This window comes from Mustelus asterias, chromosome 5 (genome assembly GCF_964213995.1).
Source record: "Mustelus asterias chromosome 5, sMusAst1.hap1.1, whole genome shotgun sequence".
In the NCBI taxonomy this organism is placed as follows: Eukaryota; Metazoa; Chordata; class Chondrichthyes; order Carcharhiniformes; family Triakidae; genus Mustelus; species Mustelus asterias.
This window is the reverse complement of record NC_135805.1, coordinates 33,464,874-33,490,668: the sequence shown is the minus strand read 5'-3', so window position 1 is coordinate 33,490,668 and position 25,795 is coordinate 33,464,874. Positions and strand designations below refer to the sequence as shown.

At 43.9% G+C, this 25,795-nt stretch overlaps 1 protein-coding gene across 4 annotated transcripts in view; it reads left to right on the top strand.

The window, feature by feature from the left end:
* The first annotated feature begins 1,658 nt into the window (after positions 1 to 1,658).
* sobpa (sine oculis binding protein homolog (Drosophila) a) overlaps positions 1,659 to 25,795 on the top strand; it is a 320,001-nt gene continuing 295,864 nt past the window's right edge. For 2 of the 4 annotated variants that reach the window (XM_078212389.1, XM_078212388.1), the window contains exon 1: positions 1,659 to 2,089. In XM_078212389.1, coding sequence (XP_078068515.1) covers positions 1,994 to 2,089 — 96 coding nt within the window. In that variant the 5' untranslated portion in view covers positions 1,659 to 1,993. Of the gene's footprint in view, positions 2,090 to 4,803; positions 4,915 to 12,796; positions 12,873 to 25,795 lie in introns of those variants that run through there. The other 2 variants (XM_078212391.1, XM_078212390.1) reach the window with 2 other exon arrangements.

The window sequence follows — 25,795 nt, the reverse complement described above, 5'->3', positions numbered from 1 at the left end:
CAGTTTGAACCAGTCGTACTCTCGCTATTTCAATCTTCTGGAATTTTCCCCTATGTTGCACCTTTTATCTTTCATATTTCCATAAGATCACCTCAGATGCTTTCCTTTCAACGCTTTAAAACTCATGATTCTCCAGCCGTTCCTTGGCATTCAGAGCACAGCGTCGCCAATATATCCCCTATGTCATGGTAACCAGAATTGGAAAGTGTATCGAAGGTGCGGTCCGATCAGAACACTATACAGTTTAAGCGTGACCTCTTCTGATTTGTATCTGATTTCTGATTTCTATTTTGACTAAAGTAATTCAGCGTTCGATTGATTTTGTTAACTGCTGGAGCGCGGTCCTGAAGCCACATTGGATGTCAAATCTGCACAGCTGATCTCTGGCATATTTTCAAAATAATTTACATCTTCATGTCATGTATTTATCAACCAAGGGGAGTAAAGTTTGCTAAACAAAATCTTTTTTGTAAAGACAGCGCCCCTTTAAGGTCTTAAGTTTTGCTAAGAAACTGGATGTTAAGTGAGACAGCATTTTATTACTTTCTGGTATTGAGTCAGAAGCACTGACAGGATTTTCCCCAGTCTACTAGTTTTGCCGGTAACCTTGTACAGGTGTATGTAGTCGCTTGTAACGGTAAACTTTGCATCGTTTTTATAAAAGGGTTAAAACACCCCAAAGAATCAGATTGTCAGAACCTTCTTGACCATTTCATAACATCGGGTTTAAAGCTTCATGAAAACTATCCGGCAAACCTCTTTGTTTGCCATAGTCGAAGCAAGGAACGAGCCCGGGCTTCTGCTGACCCCATTTGCCATCTCTCACTTTTGCAAATCAGTGCTAAATGTGTTCATATTAATGAAGCGGTGCCTTTTTAAAAAAAAAACACTCACTGGCTGATTAATTGTAAAACTGTAATCGAACAATCTCCTGGGTGACCATTCGGGGGGTGGGGTGGGGGTAAACAGAAGAGGGGGCAGCTCACAAATTCCGAAGCACTGTGGACCTCTGCTACTCAGGGGAGCAGAGCAGCGCTCACTCAACCTGGTCCCTGCACTGATCTGTGGCTGAGTCTGTGGCAGTCAAAACTCTTCAGTAGATGGTCAGTCACCTCAGCCACTCAATTGTTATTTAAGGGAGTTGGGGGGGGGGGGGGAGGTGAGGAAATCATAGACTGTGCTATCGGTATGTTCCTTTTTAACCACAGTGGGAAGAGAAGGAGCTGGAAGAGAGTGAGGTTTGCAGCGTTGGGACAATATCCTCCCCCCACCTTCCCCCCCATTCTCAATTGAAAAACAAAAGAAAGCCAAGTGTCTGAGTGAGGTGAGGGGGGTTATGAATGGACAGATAGACAGAGGGACACGGTGACCTCGGGAACATGGCGTTGCTTTGCTGCTGTCAGGCAGTGTTGGGAGAGGATTGCAGGCTCCTCCCCTCCTCTCCCCTCCCCTTGCTTTCCCCTCCCTCTCTCTCTCTCTCTGGATCTGTCTATGTCTGTGATCCCATCGCAAAAAAAAGTGGGCTGTCGGAAGGGAAAAAAAAAGCAACGGCGTCTCCACCGTCTCGGCTGCAAACTCTGGGACAGAGGGGAGGAGGAAAGAGAGAGCCAGGGGGGGTGGTGGTGCTGAGGGGGGGTGGTGGTGCTGAGGAGCGGGGGGGGGGGGGATTTAGTGGGAGGCAGAAGATGGCTGACTTGGCTGGCCAGCTGCAGCCCTCTCTGGTATTAGCAGCCACATCTCCACAGCCGCTCTCCTCACCTCAACAATGACAGGCGACAATTAAGAGGTGGTGGTGGTGGTGGTGGTAGTGGGAGGAGGAAAAAGGAGTCAACAAAAAAAAAGAGAGGAAGGAGGGAAAAAAAACATCCAACAGACTGACTGACTGACAGAAAGCCGCCGGCGTCAGATTTGGGTGGGAAAGGAGACTGCTGACAGCTGGGGCTGAGGGAGGGAAGCTCGCGGCGTTCCCCCTCCCCTCCCTCCCTCCCTCACCATGGCAGAGATGGAGAAAGAGGGCAGACCGCCCGAAAACAAACGGAGCAGAAAACCCGCTCACCCCGTCAAGAGGGAAATAAACGAGGAGATGAAGGTACGGCTTCCTGTCACTTGCTTGAGAAACTGGGGGGGCTCAGGCTGAGAGCAATTGGTCTGTCTGTCTGTCTTGTCTGTTGTGTTGTCTCCAGCGTTTAGCAATAATAAAAGCTGCTGCATCTGATTTGCAGGGATTCAAACAGCCGGGCTTTTCTCCCCTTTTCCCCCCTCCCCTCCCCTCTCCCCTCCTCTATCTTTCAAATTCTTCCAACAGAAATGAAAACTGAATTCTGGACGTTTGTGCATCTTCCCCAGTTAACAATCACACAGCTGACGTGTATCACAATAACAAAATTAAAAAACCCAAATCTGTTGCAGATTTGGTGATCCACTGATGCTGGCTGGAGTTAGCATTTTCGTGCAAATACGGCGTTTGGTGCTGTCTTTGTAGCAGTCAGTGGCAGATCTGTAATTAAATTGTCAAAAAGTGAGATGAGGAGGCTGTGACTACAGTACCCGGAGTGTGTGTGTGAAGACACCGACCAACCCTTCATTTTCATCTTTCTATCTCTTTCCCCCCCAGTAACAACCCCCCCCCCCCCCCTTTACTTCACTTCCAGCACTGCTGTTTTCCACTTTCCAATATCTGACTGGTGAAAAGGCAGCTGACACATCCTTTCATCCTTGCATTAACTATTTTATTCTAGTTAAAGAAAGAGTTCTCCCCTCCTCAATATCCCCCTCCTCCTCCTCCTCCGCTCCTCCTCCCCGGGTAATTCAACAGTATTTTCGACACAATGACTTGCCTTCTGTTAGTGCCCAGATGTGTGGAGGTAGGTGTAAGGGACGTGAGTGTGAAGGGAGGTGTACTCCAGATGTGCATGTGTTGGATTAATTGTTTCATTGGTCGGCTATGTTACTTCTTTTAAGTCCTTTCAAATCTGTGAAAGGGCATCTTGGCATGTTAATTATTAATACCATTATAATATATTTGAAATAACAAAGGGAAAAATGCTTTTTGACACAGTTTCCAGATATTTTATGGGTGGTCAAAAGATTACATTGAAAATTCTGACAAATCGACTGAAGTATATTCACCTTTCTCTTGAGTTTAAGATACTTCACATTACATATTATCCTCGTTTTCCCCCACTACCCAAATGACTAGAAATATGGACTGCGACCAGGATTGTTATATCTTGATAAAGTGCCTCGATTACAACTTTATAGTTACTTCTTGCATTGGAACTCTCACTGAAATATGTTACATATTATTTCAGTTTCCCTCAGTTAATTGAGCAATGCCGCCAAATGCTTTTGTTTGAGTCATAGGCGTTTGTAGGAATTCATTGAGATTAGGTGGAAAATGTTTGTTATTCACCATGTTGATTGTGGGGACTTCACCAATCTCTCTGGAATCCAAGTGTGTGTGACATTGTACAGTCTGACTTACACTTCTGTGGCAAAATCTTGCACATTAGTTTTCATCGAATAACTGCATCATTGAGAGGAGGCGTTGACATTTGTAGTATAATTTAAAAAAAATCATAGCTCTTTATTGTGCGACTCTTTAGGGTTTAGGATTACAAATTAACTAATTTTGATGAAAACATGTTGCTGTGAAATGTTATCCTGGTGGGTATAAAGGCTGACTGTGCGGGATGGTTGCTAAATTCGCTGGGTTTGTTTTGTTTACTTTGGCTGCAGCAAGACTCAGCGGTTTGTGAGATAGTCATTCCTCTGTAACAGATGTTTGTCTGAACTGCAGAGGAAGAAACAAAAACAACATTGTTTGAAGTGGGGGTGGGGGGTGGTGATGGTGGGTGGGGGAAGGGATTGAAGGGGGAGAAACCGCACAAGCTTTGCCCCCTCCCCCCCCCCCCCCCCCCCCCTACCCCCCAGCATTCTTATAACACAAGGCATTTTCACTTTGTGAATGTGACCCAGGATGGAGGATTTTGGGATGGAGATAAGCCCTTGTTTTGTAAAGAAGTATCACTCCGGTAGCCTCATGATGATTTTGCAACAGCTATTCTGTCTAAAACAGTTTCCTTTCACAGGCATTAACATTCTCATAGACATCAAAAGATATTTTACTGAAGATGGATGTCATAAATCACTACCTTTGTTTTTCATGAAGCGGCGATACAGTTTAAAGTTGCTGCAGACTGTTTATCGCTCTTGGTGAACAATCATACAAGCCAAACTAATGTAGCATTTGTACCTCTCAAAGTAAATTCTGTCAGAAAAGTGTATTTACTTCAAATGTAATCGACATCTGTGACTGAAACATTCTTCTATCATATATAATTAAAAATGTGCAAGTAGGATTCTCATTTAATTTTAAGAACACAATGTACTCTTGTGTGGATTCATATCTGAAAAACTAGAAGAAAGTCTCAGTGTGTTTCTTTCATTTGACTGACTTTCATCTGGACCAGTGTAAAATAACCATGGAAAGTAATCAGGGTAAGCTAAAAAGAAAGGAATGCATACAGCAATAGGCAGTCGACTTTAGCCTAAGCTGTAAAAACTGTAACACGAGCAGGCAAAGCAGATCAGCTTTCAAGCTTTAAGGTAAGAGAAAATGAAAGAGATGTGGTGGTTGGGTGGTGGGGGGTGGTGGGGTGGAAGGGGTGGGAGCAGGGTTTGTGGGGGGGGTTAGAGCAAAGGAATGAGAGAGGCCATTTGGGAGGAGGAGAAGGAGGAGGAGGGGCCCCTCAGGGTAACTTGGCTCAGGATTAGGGAATTTTATCATAGTGTACAGTGACCTACTCAAGTTACAGCCTAGGAGGGATCAAATTGCTTCCCTTGCCAGCAGAAATACAGAGGGATTGGTGTGATTTTTTTTTCCCCCTCCTCCTATGAAGAAAAAGACCATTGGTATGAGTTGCTACATAATGTCTGTGTAAATACTGTGAAGCCATGATGAATGAACCTTGAATATTGTACAGATTGTTAGTGGAGGGGTGGGGGGGGGGGGGGGGTGGTGGAATAGACATGTTTAGATAATTTTCAGTATGTATGAAAATATATGGTCCGACAACGATCATAACTTTGCATTAATCCATTGACATAGTAGTTAGTGAATTGCTGATGTGTATAAAAAAAATACTTTGCCAGAAGTTTAAGTAATTATCTGTATTTGAATAATGGTTTTCCCCAGTGATTTTATTACAAGATGCTGGTTGATGCATAATTGAAAATCACATTTTACTCACCTTATGTAAAACCCTGTCTTTACTCCTTAAATTGTTTGAAAATAGAGTTAGTTCTGGTTCAGTTATTTTATATTACTATTTTGTTTTCAAATTGAATTGGTGGTGATTGGCACAGGTCCCATTATCATCCAAAACTGTGAAATAAGGCTAGAATGAGAAGCGGAGCTGCAGATGTTGTAGAATGCATCTGTATCTTTGAACCTGTGTTTTTGTTACAGATCTGGTAATGGTATATTCAGTACTTGCACGGGAAGCAGTCTGGTATTCAATTATCCCTTAATTGAAATGCTTGGATTACATAGTGAAACAGATATGCTCTTTTTTGAGGGAGGGATGGGGGAAGGGGAGGTTACTTGTAGTAGCCCCATTCCTGCCAGTTATCTCCTTGAACTGGATAAGCAAAACCCATCTGATTCACAGACAACTGTATGTCCATCTTTAATACTGCTCCCCAATCAGTTAATAGGAAGTATCTTTCTGTGTGGCCAGAGAAAGGATGGAATCTATCTGCCTAAACATTCCCCAAAGGCAGATTACCAGTACCCTGTTTAGCATAAGGGCAAAATATATCTGCTTGAGAGGTGGTCAGAAGAGGTTTGAATGTGAACTCCGATTGTGTTCCTTTGGAAGGCCACCAATACTGCTGGAGCCTCGTTCACACAGTTAAAACATTTTCATGTATCAATGATATTTGATTGTATTTGCACAGTGAAATAGTGGACTGATGGGATACAGACACTACAGTGATTGTCATACTGTCCAAATATGGTAACTTGATTGCTCTAAGTTAGGCGAATGCAACAAAAACCTCAAACAAATTTAATGCAAGTGATAATATTTCAATGCTCTGAGTAAATGATTTTAAACATTATATCAGGAGGTTTATAACAGAAGGTTATTTCAGTGCAAGCTTCCTTTTATTAAATGTGTACAATCAAATTATTGTGTAACATTAGCATAATTAAGTTTCTTGATATCCCGAATTGTGGTATTTTTGTTCTATTAAAGAAAGCTGATGACCGAGTTGGTTAATGCATCATCCAGGCTGGTACAGAGTAGAAGTTTTCAGGTTGGATTTTTGAATTTTGCAGACTTTACTGTCTTAAACTAGTGCACTGTTAGTATTGGCTTTAACAAAGCTGAAGGAGCTGGGGGGAATTTCACCCCAAGGGCTGTCACTCTCGATTGCAGTCCAGTACACTGAGCATCCTAGTACAAATACACTAAAGTCAAACTACTGCTGCTGCTAGGAAAATATTTGATGTTCAATTAAAGATAACCAGTAAAGGATACAAAGCTGCAGAGGGAAAGAGGAAGTCGAAGGAATAGTCCAAAATGGAGACCTCTCAAAACCAAGTAAATCATAGGCCGAAGAATCGTTAATGTCAGATTATCAGTCACAAATCAACTGTGTACCCGAGGCATCAATTCACAGCAACAATATAAACCTGGTTAAAAGGGCGAGTGGAGTCTGTGGCATGCACTGCAGGGGACAGCATTTCATGCTTTAATCTTGACTTTGCTGCCCTATTGCAATTGATGTAACTCTTTCAGTCACTGATTGTCTTCGATTATCATTAGAATGATCAAGGTGTGCAGTGCCCGAAAACTGCATTTTTGTATTCTTGTACAGATTGCTATCTTACCTAACTTGATAACAATACAAGCACACAGTGAAAATGTAGCTCCTTCAGGCTTTACCATGAATGCAGTGCTGGTTCTTCATCCTTAGGTGAACTTGGTATTGAAATATTCTTTTCCTCCCTTTTCTCTTACCTTTTCTGTTTCTTTGTTTGCCTTTGGTGCCTTTCTGTTTTCCTACAGATCTGAGTCATCATGTTGGTACCAAAATCCAAATGCAAGCCAAATCACTTTGATGCTGTGTTAATATGATTCTTTGCAATATTCTCAATTCATCATTTCAAATTGCTTTTACAACAAAGGATAGCCTTGCAATCACAAATCCTTTACCCAAATGTTACATAATTCAAAATGCTCTCTCTAGCCCTGATTCATATTTGCAAAGGCAAAACCTACTTTGTATCGCAGAATATCATTTTGCAGTTCATGTATAATGTGGAAAATTTACATGCTGTTTCTCATGTTTCACTTTATCCCGCTAGTTGTTCTTCTCATTCTATCTTTCTGTTTCTCCCTTCACCACCAAGCTGGCTTTGCGATTTGTGTTTTCCTTTGTCATTCGCCCTCTCGTGAGAGAATACCAGACAACGCCATGGAGGCTGCACAACCTGAGTAGTGAAAGGGGCTGTGTTAAACTGCAGGCCCTGTCGTTTTAGGAAACCACTTGGCTTAGAGAAACAAAGGACTGCCATCTAAAACATATTTTCTAAGGCAGGACAGTGGCGGGCAAGATCTCACAAAGGAGACTTCTGCCAAAGCTATAGTTTCAGAAATTGCTGGTTAAGTAAAAGTAAGGACATGGCATTTGCCATTGTTAGGGTGTTAACCCAACCCTCCCCCCAGGAACCTGTGGTGAGGAAAAGTTGCCCTTGCCCAATTACGCCTCTGTTTGCGATGCAGCTTTGGCAATGCTATCTTGCCATAAGCCTCACTATTGTGTGACCTGGAATTGCTGAATTTGCAACATTTAACATGAATTAATCTCACCATAGCCATTTAGGGCTGATAATTTATGTCAAAAGGATTCTGCTAATGAGACAATTTGTGGTCCGAATATGGCATACAACTTGAGGCCCAGAAAGGGAGCAGTGAAGTTGGAGTCTCAGGCAGGTAATAAATTAATCTTAGAGGATTTTTAATATTTAAATTAGAAATGTACATCTCTTTCTTGCTTTCCCTTTGCCTTTTTTTCTCTCTTAATCCAATGTTTCTTTCCCTCCTCCCTCTTTCTGTATCTAATCTGACTCCAGTTCACCCTAGGTGTTAGCCTCCCCATCATTTGCTGTTTTTTTCTTTATGCTTAAACACCATGGCTTAAGATAGATAATTGGGCCCACATTTGTAATGTTGCAAATGAACCAATTACACCATTATCAATCAGCATTTTGCAGTGCTACATTAATACAATTTGAAGGGTGAGGTAACTAATCTAATTCATAGTGCTCATCTTAAGGTTTGCCACTCAGCTGTTTCTGGGTCTCGAGTGTCACCACAACTTTTTAATATTACATGCACAAAATGTTTGAATTGCTGTTGAAAGTGCATTCATTCAGTACTTAGTTGCCCTCAGAGGATATTAGTGAGTCCCTTTCATGACCTTCCTTAGCCCTTGTAGTGATGGTGTTAGGTAGGGAATTCCAGAATTCTGAACCAGCAGCAATGAAACAGTGATACATCATCCTGACTTGGACTTGTGCTTTGACAGAGAGTGGGACTTTTTGGAGGAATGTTGTTCCTATGATATTGCTATCCTAGTCCTTCCCATTGATAAGAGGTTACGGGGCCGGGACTTGCATTCAAAATGAGCTTGGTAAGTTCATGCAATGTAACCTGTAGATAGCACATAATGGAGCCACACTGCTGTGGTGATAGGGGAGGTGGATAGTGAGTAGATGTTCCAATCAATTTAACTATTTTGTCCTAGATTGTGTTGAGCTTCTTGGGGTACTGTTCATGTATTGTATCACATTCCCGAGCTAAGATCAAGTGTAGCAGATCAAGCCCAAGATGGGGCCCTTTCTTGTCAGCTTGCCAACCAAGCTATTAATATTGCTGAAACAAAAGCTTCTGGTCACTGGTGATCCCCACATCGTCAATGTGCATGATTCAGCTATTTTGATGCCATTGAAATTTGGAGAGAGGTGATTGGGCTTTCCTTTGCTGGGAATGGTCACTATTTGGCATTTAGGTGGAACAAATGTTACATGGCCCTTGTCAGCCCAAAGGTGGAGTTTAGTATTGTAGAATCATCTGTGAGGAGTCTGTTTTATGATGGAGGATAGTTGGGTGAAGGATGCTGCCTTAAAACATTCCTGCAGTGATATCCTGTGACAATGATAATTGCCGTCTAACAACCAAGACCATGGACTCCAACTGCTTGTTTTTGCTTGACTTGCATTGATATTTGTTTTGCTAGGGCTCCTTTGTGCCATACTTGAATGCTACCTTGATGTGGTAGGCAGCTACTCTTACCTGTATCCTGGACCCATGCTGGATCAAGGCTGTGAAGTATATATCTGAATTGTCCTGGAAAAACCTGAACCGGTTGGTGAGCAGGCTATTGGTGACTCAGTGATATCATATGCCTCCTCTGATGACTTTACTAATTACTGTTAACAACTTTATTGATTGTTGTTTACCTTCCTAATTAAGGGAGAGGAGGCTGGTATGGCCTCTAAATTGTCCAAGTAACTTTCTGCTTTATCTTTTGTTTTGGGCGGTTCCCCTCCTTTTAGGGAGCTGCCACTTTTGAGTTGTCCCTAAGTTAAGTTGATTTTGTTTATTTGGTTGGACGCAAAAAGACATCCAAGTAAGATTTATTCTCCTTTTTATGGTTAGGATAGTGAATGATAGCTGTCCAAGTAATTCTATAGATATCAGTTTCATGGCTGGGGAATGTGCCTGGTTCTGGTGTGTAGATCTTCAACAATACTGCTTGGATATTGTCAGGGATTGTACCCTCTGTTGTGTTCAGCATACTCAGCTACTTCTCAATGCCATGTGGAATGACATAAGTCAGGAGTGCGATGGAATACTCTCCACTGGATGAGTGTGGCTCAAGAAATTCAACAACATCTAAGACAAAGTGCCCACTTGATTGTTCCCCCATCCGCCACCTTAAACATTCACTTCCCCCCCGCCATTGACACACAGTGGCAGCATCCACAAGATACATGTCAGCAACTCACCAGGGCTCTTTGACAGCACCTTCCAAACCCATGATGTGACCTCTACTACCGAGAAAGATAATGACAGCAGATGCACGGGAATCTATAAATTCCCTTTCAAATCACAGACTATCCTGACCATTGCTACTGGTTCAAAAGCCTGGAATTCACTTCCTAATAGTACTGTGGGTATAACTACACCAAATAGACTGCAACAATTCAAGAGAGTGGCTCACGCACATCTTCTCAAGGGCAATTAGATCTGGACTACAGATGTTGGTCTTGCCAGCTACATTTATGAAAGAATTTTTAAAAAATCAAATAGACAAGACTAACAATAATATAGGGATGATGAGACTTGGGCTTGCAAATACTTCAACCTAACCTTTTGTACCGGGCTTCTTGAAGGATGGGGATGTTCATGGAGGTAATTACCATCTGTAGTTTCACTAAGTTGGTGCCTTTTTCAAAGGCACAGTCGGTGCTGCTCTTGGCATGTGTGTGCCTAAACTCCCTAATTGAGCTGGATCTATCAGCTGGTGATGGAGACTGAGTTAGAAGAGATCGGTTGATTTACTTTATTTCTTCTTTTGTCCTGGAAATGAAATGGTAGGTCAGACAGTTACTGTTGGACTCTGGATGAGGGATCCTTCTTATTGGCCCCATTATCATCAAACAGCAGGGACTTGACCATTGAAAGCCAGCTTGACTGGACATGCTGCTGGATGTGTCACTGGGTGTTCATGAAGCCCAGCTTTTGCCATTTGTGAATCAGTGATGATCAATCGCGAACTGTCTTTGTGAAAGAAGAGGCCAAGTTTATATTTTATATGCTGGACATTCAAGATCATATGGTCACAGATTGCGCTGGCTATTATTCTGTTACTAAGCCATTGCACCTCCTGATAGTAGGTGACTTCCTTGACCTTGTTTGATGCAAAGCTGGGAGATTTTATGTTAAAGACTCGCCGGGTAACCCCTGCCTGGGTGTATACTTCTGTATCCCCATTTATCCACTGACAAAATGCAAATACTAAAAAAATAACCATTTACAAAATTCCAGGCCCACACACCAGCAATGAGAATAGGATTGAGTCACCTGGGTTTCAATGGGTAGATAGCTGGGGCCATAATTTGGGCATTCTGAACTGAAAATGGTTATTTCCTGCTGGCTGGTTGATTAGGATATACTCGCAATGGTGAAGGAGGAGTTTGAGGTGTTGCTTAATAGATAGATATATTATCAAAATGACTGCATTTTGATTAGTCTGTGGGATGTTAGTAAGGAGGATTCAGCAGGTTCAGCTAAGATTGCCTTAATATTGTCGTAGCATATTGCCTGGACCATTGCTGCTAGTTTAAAATAATTATTATTGAACTTTATAGTGATTATGATACCTCTTCAGAGGCACATGTTGGAGTTACCAGGTCACTTCCCTCACTCATCCTGTTGGGATTTGATGGTTTTCAGTTTTCATGGCCATATTTCACCACTTACCATGGTGGCATTTGAACCCATGACCTCTGTTAATCCGATCCATACGCACACTATAACCACTATACAAACATACCTGATCTGAAAATGGTGCTTATGAATGATAGACAGATGGAGAGGAGAAGATATGAAATCTTAAGAGGAAACAAAATTTGAAAAATAATTAAAGTTGTGAAAAATATTTTTTAAAATACAAAGGAGAGAAATTTTTAAAATGATGCAGAATATGTATAAAATTGTTTAATATTTCTCTTACAAATAATAGCTTGTATTTTTCCAAGACTTATGGTTAATTATATAATGAAAAGAACAACTGGTCTTAGTTGGCTCTATTCATGTATGGATATGAAAAACACAATTCCTTATGTTCTGATTTGAAAATTTATCCACTGACAAAATGCAAATATTAAAAAAACAGCCATTTACAAAATTCCAAGCCCACACACCAGCAATAAGAATAGGACTGAGTCACCTGGGTTTCAATGGGTAGATAGCTGGGGCCATAATTTGGGCACTCTGAACTGAAAATAAAAATCACAACCAATTTAAATTCTAATTCTGCTCACTTTGCACCTGGTGTTCTGCAGTTTGCTACAAGATAATATACTGTCGGATAATTGCTGCTGCTTTTCCCCATGCGTCATTGGTAAATACTAAACTGAACGGCAGTTAGTTATTTGCAATGATCAGGAAGCCTGTTCAGTGCAACTCAATCACTTTGGAGGTTAACAGAAATGTGAATGAATGTTTTTTTTTGATGAATGCTGTTAACTTCAAATGAATACATTGCAGATCCAGACATTTCATTGACCTACTTCATATTCACTTTCAACACATAACAGGCCCAACCCAGGTTTCAGACATTTCTCTAATTATTCTTGCTCCGATTGCTCACAAATGCAAAGCGTGCCATTCATTTCTGTACACCAAAAAATATCACTTCAAGAACAGTTTTACTTCATTGCAGTGATTTAAATGAAGCATGGTACGAATTACAAACTGGTATTTGTTTGAGTAAATCTGATTCAGTTCAAGCATGATCCTCATCCAAGCACTTCTAATTTTGAGGAAATGCGGTAATTATGTGTAATATAAAAGTTTTTTGTAGATTATCTCGTTTTCAGTCGGAACCATCTTCAGATGTACTCATTAGGGACTCTCAATTACTATTTTGATTTTTTTTGTAATATCTCAGATTCTCTGTATTTGTGTCTGAAGTCCCCATGTCGTGATCCAAGACACACAATGTGGTGCAGATGGTGCATAGAAGTGGGGTGGTGGGAGAAGATGGAATGGAGGCCAGCTCAAAATGCCAAAGTATGGTGAGAATCTTCTTTGTAACCATAAACCCTGCCCCTCCCTGACCTTGGTGATCTTTTGGTCAAGATTATGTCAGTGGGAGAGGTGCTGAATAGTGGCTCAGTACTTTTAATGCTTGGAAAGTAGAATATTGTCACATGACTTTTTGACCTACCGGTCAATGGTACTGAGGCACCAGCAGAGACCTGCGACAGGTTATTTATTTGGTTTCTGTGTTTTGAAAGCTTCAGTGTGAACTTATTACATTGGGGAAGGCAGTGGTATAGCGGTGTTGTCACTGGACTAGTAATCCAGAGATCCAGGATTATGCTGTCTGGACCCGGGTTTGAATCCCGCCACAGCAGATGGTGAAATTTTAATTCAATTAAAATCTGGAACCGAAAGTCTAATGATTTTCATTAAAAACCATCACTAATGCCCTGGGAATTCTTCCATTCTTACCTGGTCTGACCAACATGTGACTCCAGATCCACAGCCATGTGTTTGGCATGGAAATGGTCTAGCAGGCCACTCTGTTCAAGGGAAATTAAGGATATGCGATAAATGCTGGCCCAGCCAGCGATGCCACATCTCACGTATAAATAAAAAACCATGGGGTTTCACAAAGGTACTGAGCAATTTATAACCAAATATAACTATTCAAATGATTGAGATGATGTTGGAAATTGCAGGAGCAACCAGATGTGTTACTGTCTTTTTTATATCTTTGCAATTTGTTATATTTGCTTTTTTTTGGTCAAGAGGTGGAAATCAAGGGTTATTTACTCTGCCTTATTAGGTACACAAACCAAAGGTGGTACTTTACTGTTTTGGTCCAGAGGAATACATGGTATATTGCTTTGTGCAGTGCTACATGGTATATACAGCTCCACAGGCATTCAAGCTCCAGATAAGCTTCATCCCATACTTCCTGATCTAATTATGTAGCAACAAATCTTCTTATTCTTTTTCACGTGTTCATCTGGCTTCCCTTAATTACATTTATGCTATTCACCTCAACTACTCCTTGTGGTAACGAGTTCACATTCCAACCACTCTCTCGATAAAGAAGTTTCATAGGATCATATAATCCCTACAGTGCAGAAGAGGCCATTCGACCCCCTGACAGAGTAATTCCCCAGCCCTATCTCCATAACCTCACACATTTCCCATGGCTAATCCCCCCTAACCTACACATCTTTGGAGGCTAAGGGGCAATTTAGCATGGCCAATCCACCTAACCTGCACATCTTTGGACTGTGGGAGGAAACCAGAGCACCCGGAGGAAACCTGGTTTCCCTGTTGGATTTTTTTAGTGACCATTTTGGGGACAAAATTAATAGTCACTTTGGCAAATGCAGGTTAATTAAGAAAAACCAACAGTGTTGTTCAGGCCACATCACGTTTAACTGCCTTGCTTGAGTTTTTTTGATGAGATAACAGAATCGACGAGGGCAATGTTGTTGACGTGGTAAACATGGACTTCCAAAAGGCACAACAGACTTCTGATCAAAGTTAGAGCTCATGGAATAAAAGGACAGTGGCAGCATGGATACATAATTGGCTGATAGAAAGGAACCAGCAAGCAGTGGTTAATGTTTTTGTTTTAGACTGGAAGCAGGCTTATATTAGAGTTCTCCATGGGTCAATGTTAGGACTTCTGGAAAGAGTGCAGAAGAATGTAGTGTTACAGTCATATCTGGGTTGTAGATAAAGATCAAGAATATCTCTCAGTGAATTGCTCCTTCAGAGAGCCAGCACAAACACATCATACTGAATAGCCTGACATATATTAATGACCTAGATCTTTGAGTTGATTTATTATTGTCACATGTATTAGTATACAGTGAAAAGTTTTGTTTCTTGCACGCTATACAGATAAAGCATACCACCCCCCAATCGCTGGCCTCCCAGACCTTCCCTGACCAGCCCCCCCTCCCACCCAGGCCAACCACGATCTCACCGAACCCTTCCACCCGGCCAGCTGCAATCTCCTGATCCCCCGCCGACAGTCCTGACGCACCCCACCCCCCCACCCCGGATGGCGAGCCCTGATTGCCATCCTCCCTCTCTCTGCCTGCGATCCCTGTACAGTGTGGCAGCGGGTTCTCCCCCTCCCCTCACCGATTGCCCCCCAATTAGGCCCCGTTCCCCCTTGGCATTGCCCGATGCCCAGTGAGCCCCTTGGGCAGTGCCAGGGTACCAGGTTGGCACTGCCCAAGTGGCACCGCCCCTTGCCCCCAACCTCATGGGGCCTCAATGGTCTCTGTTTCCTCCAGTAGGGTCAGCCATCTGTTCCCCATTACTGGGGAGCAGTTGTAAAGCTCACTGGAGTGCACCACCCTTGGTGGTGGTGGTGGGGGGTGCCGGGGGGGGGGGGGGGGGGGGGGGGGGTGGTGGAAAAACTAGAGGGTGGAAATAGTGGGGCGGCATGGTAGCACAGTGGTTAGCACTGCTGCTTCATAGCTCCAGGGACCTGGGTTCGATTCCCGGCTCGGGTCACTGTCTGTGTGGAGTTTGCACATTCTCCTCGTGTCTGCGTGGGTTTCCTCCGGGTGCTCCAGTTTCCTCCCACAGTCCAAAGATGTGCGGGTTAGGTTGATTGGCCATGCTAAAATTGCCCCTTAGTGTCCTGAGATGTGTAGGTTAGAGGGATTAGCGGGTAAAAATATGTAGGGATACGGGGGTAGGGCCTGGGTGGGATTGTGGTCGGTGCAGACTCGATGGGCCGAATGGCCTCTTCCTGCACTGTCGGGTTTCTATGATTCTATGAGGGTCCAGAGGCTTCACTCCCAGGCCCGTTAATGAAATGTAAATCAGCTCCGCACTGGAAATCTTAGTCACCGGGACTCGGAGGCCGTGACGCCAGTGCGAAGCCCGCGAAGTGGCCTCCGCTGGTGTCACCCAGCCCACTGCACGACTGGGAGAATCGCCCCCTATAATTCTCAGGTGGGTGTAAAAGATCCCATGGCACTGTTTTGAAGAAAAGCAGGGAGTTATACGTCGTGTCCTGCCCAATATTTATTCTTCAATCAGCATCACAAAAATAGATTGTCTGGTCATTCTCATATTGCCGTTTGAGGGAATTTGCTGTGCACAATAGTTTCCTACATTGTGCCTACACATGAAAAAGTACTTCATTGACTGTAAAGTGCTTTGGGATTTCCTGTGGTTGTGAAAAGCATAATACAAATGCAAGTTTTTCTTTTGCTTTTACATCCACAACGTATGATCACAGAATGATAAACAAATATTCTAAATAAGTATTTGTGGCACGAGAAAAAATATAAAAAGGATTTATACAGAAGGTACTAAAACCAAAGAGATATACCTATATCTATTTCAAGAGAAATTTTCCCCAGTCTATTTGATCTTTCCCTATATACCTATAGGGAAAGATCAAATAGACTGGGGAAAATTTCTCTTGAAAGGAGAAAATATGAGAGAGAGAGGGCTTTAAGATTTTGAAAGTGGTAAACATATTTTTTTACCTTTGGGGGAGAACAGAACTATGGGCCATAAATATACAATCATAGAATAGTTACAGCACAGAAGAAGACTATTCAGTATGATGCATTTGTGCTGGCTCTCTGAAGGAGCAACTCACCGAGAGATATTCTCCCACTTTCTCCTCGTAGCTCTCCACATTCTTGCTTTGTAGATAATAATCCCATTTCCTCCTGAATGTTTCAATTAATCCACCACATTCTCAGGCAGTGCAATCCAGATCCCAGCCATTCCACTGTGTGAAAATGTCTTTCTTCATTTCACCATTGCTTCTTTTGCCAGTTGCTTTAAATCTTTACCCTGGCTTCTCAATCTTTCCAACGATGGGAACTGTTTCTCCCTCTCTACTCTGTCCAGACCCCTCATCATTTTGAACACCTCAATCAAATCATCTCTCAATCTTCTCTTCTCCAAGGGGAACAGCCTCAACTTCCCCAATCTATTCATATAACTGAAGTTCCCCATCTCTAGATCCCTTCTTGTGAGTGTTTTTTTCTGCATTCTCTTTCATGCCTTCACATTCTTCCCAAAGGGTGGAGTTCAGAACTGGACACAATACTCCAGCTGAGGCCAAACCAATGTTTTATAGACTCACCTGATGAAGGAGCAGCACTCCGAAAGCTCGCAATAGGAAATAAACCTGTTGGATTTTAACCTGGTGTTGTGAGACTTTTTACTGTGGCCACCCCAGTCCAACGCTGGCATCTCCACACCAATGTTTTATAGCGATTTAACATAGAGGTTTGTATTCTATGGCCCTATTGATAAAACCCAGGATACAGTGTGTTTTATTAACTGCTCTCTGAACCTGTCATGCCATCTTCAATGATTTATAGAATTATAGAACGTTTACTGCACAGAAGGTGCCCACTTGACCCATCTGTACACATACAGCCAATTCCCTTCACTCAGGTCCCTTTGGAATTGTATTCTTTATTTTATATTTTCTCTCGATAGTCTTCCTATTAAAATGAAAGCCTTCACACTTCTCTGCATCAAATTTCATCTGCCACTAGTCCGCCTTTTTCACAAACCTGCCTGTGTCCTTTTCAAGTTCTACACTATCCTCCTCACAGTTCACAAATGTTTCTAAGTTTCACGTCATCCACAAAAGATGACAAAAGGTGCCTTCACAAGGCTGTGTCCTCAGCCCCCTACTATACTCCTTATATGCCTATGATTGTGTGGCCAAATTCCCCTCCAACTTGATTTTCAAGTTTGCTGATGACACCACCGTAGTGGGTTGGATCTCAAAACAACGATGAGACAGAGTGCAGGAAAGAGATAAAGAATCTGGTGAATTAGTGCAATGACAATAATCTCTCGCTCAATGTCAACAAAATGGATGAGATAGTCATTATCTTCACAAAGCGCAGTGGAGTCTACATCAATGGGGATGAAGTGGAAATGGTCGAGAGCTTCAAGTTTCTAGGTGTCCAGATCACCAACATTCTGATCCCTCCATGACGACGCTATAGTTAAGAAACCCCACCAACGCCTCTACTTTCTCAGAGGATTAAGGAAATTTGGCATGTCCACTACGGCTCTCACCAACTTTTACATATGCACCATAGAAAGCATTCTTTCTGGTTGTACCACAGCTTGGTATGGCTCCTGCTCTGTCCAAGACCACAGGAAACTACAAAGGGTCATGAACAAAGCCCAGTCAACCATGCAAACCAGCCTTCCATCCACTAACTCTATCTACACTTCCCGCTGCCCCGGAAAAGCAGCCAGCATAATCAAGCACCCCATGCACCCTAGACATACTCTCTTCCGTCAAGAAAAAGATACAAAAGTCTGAGGACACATACCAACTGACTCAAGAACAGCTTCTTTCCTGCTGCCATCAGGCTTTTGAATGGACCTACCTCGTATTAAGTTGATCTTTCTCTATACCCTAGATATGACTGTAACACTACATTCTGCATTCTCTCCCCATTGGGGGGTGGGGAATCGGAAGGCCAGCGATGGAAGCTTGTGGGGATGGCCAGTGATCTGGAGGCCAGCAATACGGGGCCTCTGCGCATGTGCCGATCTCTGCTCAGGCAGATTGGCGTATGCACGGTGGCCTGCTCGGCGCTATGCTGCTAGCCTCTCGGGCAGGAATAGGCTCCGCCCCCAGATTTCCAGAGTGAATCCCGCTAGGGCATTCTGTGATGCAGTGTGTCGGAGATTCATTCTGGAAATCACGTTGAAAAAACCAGTGGGAGTTAATCCCATTTTCCTGCAAATTGTAGACATAGAATTTTCTTGGGAGAATTCTGGCCATAGAATCACAGACATACAGAGACATATACAACCGGAAACTTCGGCCCAACTTTCCATGCTGACCAGGTTTCCTAAACTGAACTAGTCCCATTTGCCTTCGTTTGGCCCATATCCCTCTAAACCTTCCAGGGCAGATGGCCGAGGTCCCGGTTTAACATCTCAGCTGAAATACGGCTCCTCTGACAGTGCAACACTCCCTCAGTACTGCAATGCAGTGTCGGCATTGATTTTTATGCTTAAGCCCAGTGAATCTTGAATCTGGAACCTTGTGATTTAAGAGATGCGAGAGCCACCAGCTGAGTCACAGCTGACATTCCTGATCACTTGTTGCAGCCGATTGAGATTTGGATGTGTATCCAAAATAAACTGTTTAACTCCCACCTATCACTAGATTATTTACCATTAACCATCAACGAAAAAAATCAATATAACTCCCAGTGCTGAATTTTATTTTTTAATCTTATAAACAAACATCTTGGAGACACTTGCAGCCACCAAACATGATCGGGTGCGAGAGATGATGTTTACAATGCGCTTAGGTTATTTTGCTCTTTCTCTCCTTATCCCGCATACTCCTTTATATATGAGAATGTAGTTAAAGAAATTGAATCATAGAGAATTTAAGGCATAGAAAGAAGCCATTCAGCCCATCATGCGTGTGCCAGCCAAAAGAAGAGCCACACAGCGAAATCCCATTTTCCAGCTTTTGGTCTGTAGCCCCGTCGATTATGGGACTGTAAGAAGTCTCACAACACCAGGTTAAAGTCCAACAGGTTTATGTGGCAGCACAAGCTTTCAGAGCACTGCCCCTTCATCAGGTGATGAAGGAGCAGTGCTTACTGTGCTTACCCCAGTCCAACGCCGGCATCTCCACATCATGATTATGGGACTTCCAGTGCAGGTCCAAAGATTTTTTTAAAAATGCACAGATGGTTTCTGCTTCACCCTTTTCAAGCAATGATTTCCAAACCCTCCACCATCTTTAAGGTGAGAAAAATTACTGTTCAAATTTTAGGTAATTGGTAGGATTAATGGCCCCTGGTTATTCATCTCCCTGCTAAGGGAGATAGTTCATTTCCACCCACACTATTTGGGCCCTTCTTCATTTTGTATAACCCAGTTAAATCTCCTCTCAGCAGATTTTGTTCCAAAGGAAATAACCCCAGGATATCCAATCTTTCCTCATAGCTAAAAATCTCCAATTGTCACAAAAACTTCATAAATCTTCTCCAGTGTGATCCCCGCTGTACTATGGTGACCAGAACTGTCGGCAGCACTCTGACTGTAATCTAACTAGTGTTTCATACAGTTCACTCATAACTCTCCTTGCCCTTGTTTTGTGCCTTGGTTAATAAAGGGAAACATCATAAATGCTGTCTTAACCACCTTATCTACCTGTCCTACAGGTTTGATTTATTATTTGATTTATTATTGTCACATGTATTAACATACAGCGAAAAGTATTGTTTCTTGCACACTATACAGACAGCATACCATACATAGAGAAGGAAACGAGAGTGCAGAATGTAATGTTACAGTCATAGCTAGGACATAGAGAAAGATCAACTTAATGCGAGGTAGGCCCATTCAAAAGTCTGATGGCAGCAGGGAAGAAGCTGTTCTTGAATCAGTTGGTACATGTGCTCAGACTTTTGTATCCTTTTCCCAATGGAAGAAGTTGGAAGAGAGTATGTCTGGGGTGCATGGGGTCCTTGGTTATGTTGGCTGCTTTTCCGTAGCGGATATGCCCAACTTTCTTAGCTTCCTGAGAAAGTAGAGGCATTGGTGGGCTTTCTTACCTATAGCATCAGCGTAGAGGGACCAGGTCAAGTTGTTGGTCATTATGCAATTGCGGCATTTCATGTAGTGGTGGTACACTCACAGAACTATTAGAAAGGGAGCTCCAGAATTTTGACCCAGTAATATACTGGGTCAAAAGGAAGGAATGGCGATATAGAATCATCGAATCACACAGGGTTGAAGAGGCCCGTCGGCCCATCGAGTCTGCACCAACACCAACATAGAAAGGATGCAGAGGAGATTTACAAGGATGTTGCCTGGGTTGGGGAGCATGCCTTATGAGGATAGGTTAGAACATAGAACATAGAAAGCCACAGCACAAACAGGCCCTTCGGCCCACAAGTTGCGCCGATCACATCCCCACCTCTAGGCCTATCTATAGCCCTCAATCCCATTAAATCCCATGTACTCATCCAGAAGTCTCTTAAAAGACCCCAATGAGTTTGCCTCCACCACCACCGACGTCAGCCGATTCCACTCACCCACCACCCTCTGAGTGAAAAACTTACCCCTGACATCTCCTCTGTACCTACCCCCCAGCACCTTAAACCTGTGTCCTCTCGTAGCAACCATTTCAGCCCTTGGAAATAGCCTCTGAGAGTCTACCCTATCCAGACCTCTCAACATCTTGTAAACCTCTATCAGGTCACCTCTCATCCTTCGTCTCTCCAGGGAGAAGAGACCAAGCTCCCTCAACCTATCCTCATAAGGCATGCCCCCCAATCCAGGCAACATCCTTGTAAATCTCCTCTGCACCCTTTCAATGGCTTCAACATCTTTCCTGTAATGAGGTGGCCAGAACTGCGCGCAGTACTCCAAGTGGGGTCTAACCAGGGTCCTATAAAGCTGCAGCATTATCTCCCGACTCCTAAACTCAGGTTGAGTGAGCTTGGCCTTTTCTCCTTGGAGAGACGAAGGATGAGGGGTGACCTGACAGAGGTGTATAAGATGTTGAGAGGTATTGATCGAGTGGATAGTCAGAGGCTTTTTCCCAGGGTTGAAATGGTTGCCACAAGAGGACACAGGTTTAAGGTGCTGGGGAGTAGGTACAGAGGAGATGTCAGGGGTAAGTTTTTCACTCAGAGGGTGGTGGGTGTGTGGAATGGGCTGCCAGCAATGGTGGTGGAGGCGGATTCAATAGGGTCTTTTAAGAGACTTTTAGATAAGTAGATGGAACTTAGTAAGATAGAGAGTTATAGGTAAGCCTAGTAATCGCTAAGGTAGGGACATGTTCGGCACAACTTTGTGGGCTGAAGGGCCTGTATTGTGCTGTAGTTTTTCTATGTTTCTAACACACTAGAACCATCTGAACTCCCACCTAATCCCATCTGCCAGCACTTGGCCCATAGTCCTGAATGTTATGGTGTGCCAAGTGCTCATCCAGGATATGAGGCAACCCGCTTCTACCACCCTCCCAAGCAGCGCATTCCAGACCGTCACCACCCCCTAAACCTCCTGCCCCTCATCTTGAACCTATGTCCCCTCATGATTGACCCTTCAACTAAGGGGAACAGCTGCTCCTTATCCAGTCTGTCCATGTCTCTCATTATCTTGTACACCTTGATCAGGTCGCCCCTCAGTCTTCTCTGCTCCAACAAAAACAACCCAAGCCTATCCAACCTCTCTTCATAGCTTAAATGTTTCATCTCCGGTAGCATCCTGGTGAATCTCCTCTGCACCCCCTCCAGTCCAATCACATCCTTCCTATTGTGTGGCGATCAGAACTGCACACAGTACTCTAGCTGTGGCCTCACCAAAATTCTATACAACTCCAACATGACTTCCCTGCTTTTGTAATCTATGCCTCGATTGATAAAGATTGGAGCTGAGCACGAAAAGATCAACCACGATCTTATTGACTGGCGGAGCAGGCTTGAGGGGCTAATGGCCAAATTCTGCTCCTAGTTCTTATGTTCTATAGACAAGTGTCCCATATGCCTTTTTTACTACCCTACTAACATGCCCTTCCGCTTTCAGAGATCTGTGGACAAACATGCCAAGGTCTCTTTGTTCCACAGAACTTCCTAGTGTACTATCATTCATTGAATACTTTCTTGTCAAATTACTCCTTTCATACTGTATCACCTCACACTTTCCAGGGTTAAATTCCATCTGCCTCTTATCTGCCCATTTGACCATTCCGTCTATATCTTCTTGTAGCCCAAGACATTCTGCCTCACTGTTAACCATCAGTCCAATCTTTGTGTCATCTGCAAACTTACTAATCCTACCCCCCACATAGTCATCAATGTCATTTATATAAATGACAAATAATAGCAGGCCCAACACAGTTCCCTGTGGTACGCCAATGGGCACTGGCTTCCAGCCCTAAAGCAGACTTCTGTCATTCCCTCTGGGCCCTATTTTACCAAATGGGCGCGAAATCGCGGTAAAGTCGGGCATCGGGCCTTTAACGCGATCTGCACCCGAATCTGAGCAGATCGCTTTACCGACATCTGATTCGGGTGCCCGAATCGGGCGGCCCAACGATTTAAATTCATTTGCATGCATTTAAATCGGCTTAATGAACCGCACGCCCAACTCTACCACCAAATCCCACTTTACCGTCTTTTGGCCCAATCCGCGTCCGCGCTGTAATCGACCTGCAAAATAAAAGTCTGAGTCGGGTGCTCCAGCGTCTGAAGAGCGCGTTCAGTGTTTCCAACGGCTCTCTGACTCAGATCAGTGGTGGGGTGGGGGTGGAGGCGGGTCAGATCATTCTCTGGTTGGGGGAGGAGGGGAGTGAGGTCAGATCATTCTCTGGTTGGCGGGGGGAGGAGGGGAGTGAGGTCAGATCGTTGTCTGGTTGGGGGGGGAGGAGGGAAGTGAGGTCAGATCGTTGTCTGGTTGGGGGGGAGGAGGGGAGTGAGGTCAGATCATTGTCTGGTTGCGGGGGGGAGGAGGCGGGTAAGATGTATCTCGGGGAGGGAGGGGCAGATGGATCTCTGGTGGGGGGGGAAGATGGATCTCTGGTGGGGGGGGCAGATGGATCTCTGGTGGGGGGGGAGGGGGGCAGGGGTGGCGATCGGTCTGAGTAGTGGAGGGGGTGAATAAGGGGGACACACACATCACTGTCCCCCTTATCCACCACCCCCCACTACCCAGACCGATCTCCACCCCTGCCCCCTCCCCCCCCACCAGAGATCCATCTGTGACCATTCCCCCCCCCATCCGAGATACACCCTCGCTGCCGCTTTTCGCTCCCGGGCCGCTTTCTCCGCTTTCTGTGGCCCGGGAGCGATCCGACACGGGCGCACTGCTTCAGATTTTTTTTTGAATTGCGCATGCGCAGTTCAGAGCTCCGATCGTTCCAGCAGCGCTAAGCCCTGCCCACTGTGCGGATCAGACTGGAGCCGGCAAAAAGCGTATGGGCGCGCTGGAAAGAGGATTCTGGGCTCGGATCTCTATTACACCCGGATCCGGCCCTTAGACTCCAAATGGTAAAATAGGGCCCTCTGTCTCCTACAACTGAGCCAATTTTGAATCCACTTTATCAAATTACCCTGTGAATTTACCTTTTTTACAAGTCTCCCATGTCGAACCTTGTCAACGGCTTTGCTGAAATCCATATAAACTACAACGAGTGCGCCACCCTCATCTACACACCTGGTCACCTCCTCAAAAAATTCAATCAAATTTGTTAGGCATGACCTCCCTCTGACGAAGCCATGCTGACTATCCCTGATCAAGCTTTGCCTCTCCAAGTGGAGATAGGTGCTCTCCTTCAGAAGTTTCACTTATAGTTTCCCTACCACTGACATGAGACTCACTGGTCTGTAGTTCCCTGTTTTATCTCTATATAGTTCGAATTCAGGATGGTGTGACTTCAAGGAGAACTTGCAGGTGTTCTTATGCATCTGCTGCCTTTCTCCTTCTAGTGGTAGAAGACGTCGGTTTGGAAGTGTTGTCAAAGGAACCTTGGTGCCACTGTGCATCGGTGATAGAGGGAGTGAATGTTGAAGGTGGATGTGGTGCCAATCAAGTGGGCTGCTTTAGTCCTGGATGGTGTCAAGCTGTGAGTGTTGTTGGAGCTGCACTCATCCAGGCAAATGGACGGTATTGAGCCACACTCATGACTTGTTCCTTGTAGATGATGGGCAGGCTTTGGGGAGTCAGAGGTGAGTTATTGTCATAGAATTCCCAGTTTCTGAGCTGCTTTAGTAGGCACACCATTTATATGGCTGGTCCAGTTCAGTTTCTGGTCAGTAGTAACCCCAGGATGATAGTGCAAGTGTCAGCAATGGTAATGCCATTAAATGTCAAGAGTAGATGGTTGGGTTCTCTCTTTTTTGGAGTTGGTCATTGCATAGCACTTGTGTGGCACAAATGTTACTTCCCAGCTATCAGACCAAGCCTGGATGGTGTCCAGTTCTAACTGTACAAATGCTGCCTTGATGTCAAGGGCAGTCACTCTCACCTCACTTCTGGATTTCAGCCCTTTTGTCCATGTTTTGAATTCATAAACAGGTGATCAGAGAACTCCTTGCAAAATTGAGAGTGGGGTGGAAATTATATTCACTCAGACCCTTACTCTCCAATCGCTATCTTTAAACTAACACTGGAAATGCTACATCAGGTGATTTCATGACGCATATCATTCCACAAGCAAACTGATTAATTCCTTCCACAAAATCTGTTTGGCCAAATAACTCTTCAAAATCAATTCATCGGAAGGAATGTGCTTTGAGCCACCCTGAGGATCTGATAAGCTGCTTTATAAATGCATGGCATTTATTTATTTTACTTTATGATTCTTGAATAAACAGAATACACTCTGGGCTATTGTTTTATGTAAAATAAGCCACTTGTGTTCTTACTGACATAGTCCCCCTCATGTCGACACTTGGCCATTATGCAAGCACAGCGACTCTTGGTATTATTGCCCTTCTTTGAAATAAGTTCTTCTCTTTATAAATTTGCATTTTAAAAATTTGTCGTAGATGTATAAACAAAAGACATAATGGCTAACATTGGGAAACATTGCCTCCATTAATCACTCTAGTTATTGGGACCTCTGGGGCGGAATTTTCCCATCCCGCCTGCCACAGGAATCGTAGCAGGCAGGAAACGGACCACGCAAAGGCCCGTTGACCTCGGGCGGGATTTTCCAGTCTTGGGGTGAGCGCGGCTGGAAAATCCCGCCCCTTGTCTCTAAAATAACTGGGGTATTTCAATATTCCTACTGTGAGTGAATGTCATAGACACACTGGGCAGGATTTTACTGTCTCGCTCAACCCGAGACCGGAAAATCCCGCCTGAGGTAATTTCCATTGTCCGCCTCTTGCCCGCTCCGATTTTGTGGTGGGTGGGGAAGTAGAATTCCGCTGAATGGGTATAATGACTTTGGAGTGTATCCCTAATAA